At 37.2% G+C, this 8,746-nt stretch overlaps 1 protein-coding gene across 8 annotated transcripts in view; it reads left to right on the forward strand.

Moving 5' to 3' along the window:
• The window catches only part of LOC101852538 (potassium voltage-gated channel subfamily H member 4), a 252,648-nt gene that overhangs the window by 222,819 nt on the left and 21,083 nt on the right, over positions 1-8,746 (forward strand). For 7 of the 8 annotated variants that reach the window (XM_035968876.1, XM_005094997.3, XM_035968874.1 and 4 more), the window contains exons 9-11: positions 3,146-3,166; positions 6,520-6,724; positions 8,028-8,222. In XM_035968876.1, coding sequence (XP_035824769.1) covers positions 3,146-3,166; positions 6,520-6,724; positions 8,028-8,222 — 421 coding nt within the window. The remainder of the gene's footprint in view (positions 1-3,145; positions 3,167-6,519; positions 6,725-8,027; positions 8,223-8,746) is intronic. The other variant, XM_013080627.2, reaches the window with a different exon arrangement.

Raw genomic sequence — 8,746 nt, forward strand, 5'->3', positions numbered from 1 at the left:
TATACTTTTAATTGTATGTTTAAAAAAAGAGATTCCATGCTTGGGGCTGATACCTTTGGGAAAGAGTGGGAATCAATGGTTTTCCAAAAAACGTTGTTGTTTTTTTGGTAAGTGTTTTACGTCGCTTACAACTGCATAAGGTCATGTGAGCGTGCAGGACAAAACAAACATTTTCAGTTTGTAGAAAATTTTGAATTTTTGCGCAAGTGGTAGCCGAAGCCTACTCGTATCGATTTTGGACCACCAAGAGATCTTTAACGTCTGCAACTTGCACTCGGAACCTCCGGGATTTTTCGCCCTTGTCCGACTGAGCTAGGTGTAGATTGTATACCTACCATAAGATCAGGGGTGTGGCTGAAAGACAGCAGTAAGAAAGAGCCAAGGCGAAACAGTAGAAAGGCTGCAGAAAGAGCCAAGAGCCCAGCAAAGGAAGGGGCAAAGGAGGTGAGGGGATGGGGACAGAAAGTGGGGACGAAAGCAGACGACAGAACATTGTTAGAGAGCAGGAAAGGATGTGAAAGGAGACAATTTTGAAAAGGAATTTTTGTTTGTTTTAGACAACTTTTAGCAACACCTGTTTTGGGAAATTAAATGCTTAGCAAGCTGTGCCCAAGGTTGTGTCTATCAATATTATTACTTCGAGAACGAAAATGCGCTTAATGTTTTCTTCGTTTAGAGGAGAGGAGGACGGTTACACTGGATCGTGTATCTATTGGGATCTTTATTAAGATCTGCGGAAAATAGCTCATCTTTTCTACTATACATTGCGTCCCTGGTGCCTGTCATGGCCGCTTAGCCGCGTCTGTGATGTAGAGGTTGGATGCCTCGCCGTCTCACGTAGAAGACCTGAATTCGATTCGTGTTTTGGGAGAATGATTTTTATCGAATATATCGGCTTATTCAGCGGTAACATTGTATTTTATCCCTCTCAGTTCAAGTTAACCCTGACATGCGGGTTTGCACCCGCGTCCTAAATTATCTGGACTGTATCGATGGAAGAGTAAGAACGGCTACATTTGTTTAAACCTCCGCTCTACGGTCTGATGATAAATACATCAATCATGAAGGATTTCACAGCCACGTTTGTTGATCTTCTTAACACAGGATAATACACTCATCATTATCATACAGATAGAGAATTGATGAAAGTGAATTTCTCGAAGCAGAGGAACTGTTCATGTATTTGATTTCATTATCTTTTTTTTTTTTGTGCACAAAAGACTCGTCTGTTACGCGTATGTGATCTCCAGGTGTCTCAAACTGGCACCACACTGGCCAAATTATTTTATCTCTGGCCCCCAGATGATATCTTTCGGCACCTACTCGACATCAACAATGTTTATAGTGTTAATGCAGCCCAAATGTGGCTGTGTTATGTAAGACAAAATGCTAACGAGTCTCTGGCAGCAAGGACCTGTGTTCTGAAGAACAATTCACGCTCTGAACTGTAATTTATAAACGTTGAGAAGACTAGATCAATTAGAATATGTATGAAATCTTTTTGTGGAAAACTTGATGCGACCAAGGCTCAGCCAGACTCTACCTCCAGCGGCCCCCGGATAATTGGAATTTGAGACTCCCGCTGTAGGCAGATATGTTTCTGAATCAGAGTTAACTGTTCAATCGTTGTATATGAGGTCATGGAACATCGATTAAACGGCACTATGTAAATACTACAGCGGTTATTACCACATAGTACAGCAGAAACGTCCCATTGAGCTTTCAACAACCTGTCACCCCTCCAGTTGAGGCACTTTTGAACGTTTCCTTAATTTTTGCAAGAATTATCTGGTGCCTTTCACCACATGATAACATGATAAATGTCTGACATTGTCCAGATCACCTCCCCCCCCCCCCCCCCCCCCAAAAAAAAAAAAAAAAAAAAAACACACACATGACCACCTCATCCACATAAATCTCTAACAATCAAAGCAGAATCGTTCCTTGACTGGAATCTACACTCCGACCTCGGATAGTGAGTATTTCACATCTCGGCAAATTAACATTTCTCTACTTTGTCCCGTGCTTTTTTGGAAGTAACAATAGAAATACTACTCATATGCTGCATCTGTCTAACATTAGAAATTATAGGTGGTTGGGTTTTTTAAACTGTATCAAGATTCTGTTTTACAGATCCGATTCTTAACACTTCTCCTATCTTTCCTTTTTAACAGTAAACCAACTAATACAATTTCCAAGGTAGTTGTGCGGCAGGGAACGGATCCTTCAAGTAAAATTATATTTAAGGTGGAGTAATGCGCTGTCATGTTTTGCAACGGCACGAATATAACTTGTCACGATGCGGTGAATTTAGGCGTTGGTCAATTTAGGGGCACATGGAATTATTAGTATCATCTTAAAGCGCATTCATTTGACTTGCTTTTGATGAAAAAATAATAATCTATCTTGAACTGAAGTCGTGATGTGTGTCGTTGAAGGAGTTTAGGCTGCCTGGTGTCAGGGGTAAAGTTAGCTAGAAAATGGGCGCCAAAGTTTGGTGACTTCCAAGATATGAGTATCCTTGGAAACAACACATTTTCAATTTTGTGATCCACACAGAAATATGTTTTAAAATGGATATAAAAGATGTTGAGCCAAAATCAAAAGTTTAAAATTGTCCAAGGGGCAGAAAAATGTTGATTTCTTAGATTTCATTATTTTGACAAGCGACTGATTTCACCACGATGCTAGGAATATAAATTTGATAACGAGCGACTCTTAAAAAAAGAAACTAGTTTCAAAATCACTATCGTTTTCTGAGACAGATACAGCCAATGTTTTAGTTTAAGTAAGAGTTTTACCGTACTTGCAACACAATAAGATCACACAAGTGCCGAAGATTAGAGTTATAATGAGATTTATGAGAGAGTAACAAAATACAAAAAGGAGGATAGATTTCTGATAAAGGCGGTAGACGTATGATAGGAAAGGAGGAGCAAATCACAATCACAACAGAGTACCCACCAATAAGTTACTGCCAATGTTTATCAACTATGGGATAAGTGTATGGAAATAACGCCCCTTTCAACACTCAATAGCATAATAATAATATGATTGTGCAGGAATGTCCCCCAGCTTTACCTTTTATCTCGAGTTGCTGTTATGTATTTTTCTTCTCTCCTATGTCACCTGGGCCGTTCTTCAGGGAAGTCCCATCAGTAATGCGGTAATCAAGATGTTTTATTTTCCTTGACAGAGCCTGCAGTTCATTCCTGTTCGTATTTCTTTCTAATTTTCCAACACAACCCGATGCTTTCACTTTCTCACTGGTTCAAAATAACATTTTCTTTAATAGAGCGATAAACAAACGGATACTTGGCATCACAGAAATAGCAACATAGTTATCTAATATCACCGAAAGAGGGTCTAAATCAAGTTAAGTTTCCAGTAGTTCCAAATGTATTTGGCTTGAATATAAAGGTCACCTTTTTGTTGTCTTTATTTTCTGATTTCTTCAATCTTTGAAAGGAGTTGCCCTTTTAAATTTGCTATTTCAATGATACGAGTGTTCCCATATGTACAAATTATGTTTTATTTGTTTGGTATTTTTCTTCCTATTTGCCTTTTCATTTATCAATTTCGGAGCTCATTCGCCAGCTTTTGATGCTAACGTTAATCTAACAAAATATTTCTTTTTCTACACAGGCTTGTCATGGCTAACACATCTACTATGTGTTAAAATGACACAGATAAATATGCTTGTTCTGACGCCATGGTGTGGTCTCAGAGATATTACAGTTTGGCTCCCAAATTGTTACGGATACAATTGTTTATGAAGTACTGACTTATTGGTTCTTGAAAATAGAAATGCGAGACTTGTTCTTGTACTTCGGTTTAATAAGTTGTACTTTGTTTTCTTCAGAAGTCGAAGTTTAATAAAAACAGAACTCTGAATACTGATAATGAGGCACGTATTTTTCAAATTGGATAAACTGCTTATCGAGCACACCTTATTTTTTTTAATTGAGAAATTCTAGACCGGTCAAAAGGGAATCTTTACACAAACTTTTTTTCAATTTCTTGATTGGACCAAGTTGAGGTGATGGTTGCTTCGTTTTTGTTGGGGTTTTTTCAATCTGAAAATCTGAAGGAGTAAAAACTGTTTTCCATTTCTAGGCAATTAGTTTATTCCTCCCTACTTGACACTTTTGTTACGAAGCTACATTTGACCTACTTCCACTGCCAAGGCACCGAGCTCACACTGACCTCCCAATGCTACACCAATATCCTGAATGTATTTCTTGTATTTGTTCACATTTTTAAAATCATTTTTTTCCTGCATTTTCCTGTCACCCTTTTTGGATGATTATATTATTTTTTATGTTTCTGGCTACATTAAAGGTTTGCATAATATGCACGTTCAGTTTTTATTCCCATAACCTCAAAACCATTTCTGCATGCCTTTCTTTTTTGGGGGAAAAGATTTTCTTGAATTGGTCTCCCGTTCCATTTTCAGTGCTGGGCTCCTAGCGCTGTGTTTAATTATGCATCTACAGTGCTAATATTCTGAGCTCTTATTGTACATACATATGGGGTTTCCTATAGGATGAGAAGCCACTTCCAACATGGCATACAGACTATAGCTGAGAACTCTTGTCAAAATGACATTTTAAAGCCCTTTTTCCGGCCCACTTTGGTAGACTGGTGGCACTGTAATTCACAAACTGAATCGTCAGTTCTCTCTTATTTATCAAGTTCGCTGATAAATTATAATAATTTACTTTCTCGCTCTTCGTTGGGATTTCACGAAGACAGAAAAATGGGCTTGTAAACGGGCACTGTGTCTCGAGTATGGATAAGGGACTTTGGTGACAGCCTTTTGGTAACTGATGAGAATTTAAAAAATGAAATCATTCCCGTTTCGTGAAATGAATAGGAATGCTAATTAGTGTCATTAAATGATTTTCTTAATTAGCCTCCTAATGCACTCTTCCTTAACAATTGCCATTATTTCTTCACCCTGCCCCAGTATTTCATTTCAGAAATAAAACCACGGGTGCACAATTTTGATTCATTTATTATATTCTGATAAAATGAACAGACTCATATTTCTGAGTAGTATCCCGAGCCTTTTTAATGTGTTGCCAGAAATGGTCTTCAAATTGGCTTGCTATTAGTAACCAAAGTCATCTCCGAAAATTGGTTCTCTCCTTTGCAACAGTAGCCTGTAGGTAATCATAATAATTTCAAAAGACTGGAGGCACATTTTTTAATTTTTATTATTTCTTAAAGATGGATATATTTTTTTAAAAAAATTTTTACAATTATTTTATTTATTTACTTTTGTGTGGGGGTTGGGGGGGGGGGGGCTTGTAAATCTTTTTGATATTGATTTTTTAATAGTCATATTTGTTAATTGAGCTGCGCGTAGGTTTTTTTTTCTTTTTTTAAATCTAAAACTCTAAAACTAAAACATTGATTCAATGAAAAAAGGGAGTTATGAGGTATAAGCAATGCAGTCTTGAAATTACGATACTTCACAAACGACAACATAAGTGCTTTTTATGAGTCTTTTATAACCGATATTTTAAGCTCAAATCACAAAAACGCATTGTTTTTCGATTATTAAGGACTTGTATTGGAGCTTATTACAAAATATACGTTACCCACCATTCAAAACCCTGTATCATTTTTGTAACACACAACTGCCATTCTAAGATAGTATTTCTTTAATAAATCTATAGATTGTGTACCTGTAAAGAAAGTTAAGCTTTTGAAAAATACACCCCTGATGAAAGCTAATTTTTCTGTTTGATATTGAGCATTTTTAACACAGATTGCTCTTTCAGATTCAGATCCTTGACAAAATCCTGGGGGTTTTTTGTTCATATAACTGGAGTGACTGGTGAATAAATTGACTTACCGATGAAATATTTATGTTGCTCTTTTGATTGTTTAACTCTCTATTTGCTCGGTAAGTTGGTTGGTTGTTGGAAAACTGTTTGCTTAGCTTTTCGCTTGATGACTATTTTGCTGGGTGATTATTTCTCAGGTAAATTGCATTTTCTTGATTACTAAATCTACTGCTTACTAATGCGGCATGATTAGTTTAGACTTTGTAAGTAGACTAGTGATGAAATTGCGTTTCTAAAAATCTAAGGTGTATAATTTACATGTGTGGTGTACCTTAAACTTTTGCTACAAGCAGTCGTGTTGGCAGTATTTTGCCCGAAATAATTCCCTTAATTAATTTTTTAGGGAATATAAAAAATGAAAAGAGAATTTCAGTATTTGAAAAAGAACATTCATTTTCATCAAAACTTTCTCCCAAAAAGCGTTGTTCGTCCCAATGTTTTTTTCCCTAGCAATGACGGGTTTTTACAATTTAAAAAATTATAGGCAGTGCAGGATTAGATTCTATGTTTAAAATCTTCGTATCTATGCTGCCCGACTTGAAACCGTATTTGTTGTTTCCTTAATAATTTATTGAGTACGCTTAGATGTGAATAGGGAAATTATATAGAACGATATAACTGTGTGATAAACTTACCCGGATGTTTCCTCTGTTTTTGTTGACAGGCCACAATGGTGCACTTACTCAAAGTGGCACGTCTTCTTCGCTTGGCGCGCCTCCTGCAGAAGATCGAACGTTACAACCAGTACAGCGTCATCGTACTAGCTATGCTAATGTGCTTCTTCGCACTGCTTGCTCATTGGCTGGCCTGTGTCTGGTACGTCATCGGGAAGGCGGAGCTTGAAACCAGCCATGAGAACTGGACAGCTGGTAAGTTACCTGCAGATGTGCCGCTAAGCCTGTAGAAATATGTCCTTTTCAATACACAAGTATATTATAAGTTTGAATAATTGTTTAACTCTTGGATTTTTTATCCATATAATTTTCTTTTAAGATATTTTATGTGGGGCAACGTGGTGAAATCAGGCGCGCGTCAAATTACAGAAATCGGAGAAACAGGAATTTTTCCGAAAGTTTAGAAAGTGTTATTGAATTTTTTTTTATGGAAGAGGCTAGCCGTCCTTATTTTTATTATGATGGCCAGGTTGACTCCAAAAAATGTAAATAGGCCTACTGAATTGTAAATACATTTTTAGTTTGCAGTACCTAAAGTATTTGTATTTGAGTTGAAACCAGGTGCCTTAATGACAGTGCTTGTATTTTAAACCTGAATAATTACTAATGAGACCTGTTTTCTAATATTAATAGGGCATAAGATAAGTACGGCTGGACTTCTTGGCTAGTTATACTTAAAGACGGCAAGGCTTAATATTGATGGCTTCATTGTAAAAGACATTTTTAGTTTGCAATGCCTAAAGTATTTGTACTTCAGACAATACCCAAAGGTGCCTTACTGACTTGCATGTATTTTAAACCTGAATGGTTACAAGATTCTAGATCTAGATCAAATGAGACCTATGTACTCAACGTGTTTGAGTCGATAGGGCCAAACCTAGATCTAAGTACTTAAGTACGGCTAGCCACTTCGTTTTTTTCTATTTTTGGGCTCAACCTCTTTTACGTCCATTGAAAAACACATTCTCATGTGAATTTTATTGAAAAAAACATTGATTTAAGATGCAAGATATATATGTCATTTTTTCTGTTTTCAAGGACTCTTTAAGCTATTGAGGTTACCAAACTTTGACGGCCGTTGTCGCGCTAATTTCACAACTGAAACCATGCGACCTCACTTCCTTCTGTCGCAAATATCTTACGTTGTATGCAAGATAGATGGATTTTTATTGCAATGGAAGCAAGGCAAATAAATCAGCTTTCAGATGATACCAATAACTCCACATGCACAAAACTTGACGAGCCCCTGATTCTACTGTGTCGTGACACATATTCGTACTTTCTGTTCGATTTCTGAAATATTAAAACAATATTTTGCAGTTTCGACATCATTTTGGAACTTTAGTTGATAACGTTATTATTATTGTTGTTGTTTTTATTGTTGTTGTTGTAGTTGTTGCTGTTATTGTTATATCATCATTATTGTTATTGTTGTTATTATTGTTATGATTATTATTTGGTAATCTAGTAGGAACATAACTTTACATTTACCCATCAGGGTGGCTGTTCGAGCTTTCTGAGCGACTAGACATGGTCATAATCAACAAGACTCACAACATGCCGGACATGATGACGTCATACCTGACAGCTCTCTACTTCACGTGCTCCAGCCTGACTAGTGTTGGCTTCGGCAACGTGTCAGCTAACACCAACGTGGAGAAAATCTTCTCAGTGTGTGCTATGCTGGTGGGAGGTGAGCTCTACTGTGTGTGTGTGTGTGTATAATTAGTGTTTCTGAGTGTGATATGTGTGGGTATCAGTGTGTGTGTGTGTGTGTTAGTGTGTGTGTGTATCTATGTGTGTGTGTGTGTGTGTGTCTGTGCGATATGTGTGTTTGTGTGTGTGTGTGTGTGTGTGTGTGTGATGTGTGTGTGTGTGTGTGTGTGAGTGTGATGTGTGTGTCTGTGTGTATGTGTGTGTGTCAGTGTTCATGTGTGTGTATCTGTGTGTATGCATCTGTGTGTGTGTCTGTGTGCGATGCATGTATGTGTGTGTATGTGTGTGTCTGTGTGTGTGCGTGTGTATGTGTGTATGTGACGAAATGGACAACAAAGTTCAGATTTGTTCCTTATTTTTTTTTTTTATCAAAGACTTCAGGATTGAAAATGAATCAGAACTTTCACTCGGACCCTTAAAAAGTGTGTAAAAAATTATGAAGTCATGCTATAGAATGAAGTGGGTTTTTTTTAGGTTAATGCATATGCAATCCCCCCCCCC

This window comes from Aplysia californica, unplaced genomic scaffold, assembly GCF_000002075.1.
Source record: "Aplysia californica isolate F4 #8 unplaced genomic scaffold, AplCal3.0 scaffold00093, whole genome shotgun sequence".
NCBI classification, from domain to species: domain Eukaryota; kingdom Metazoa; phylum Mollusca; class Gastropoda; order Aplysiida; family Aplysiidae; genus Aplysia; species Aplysia californica.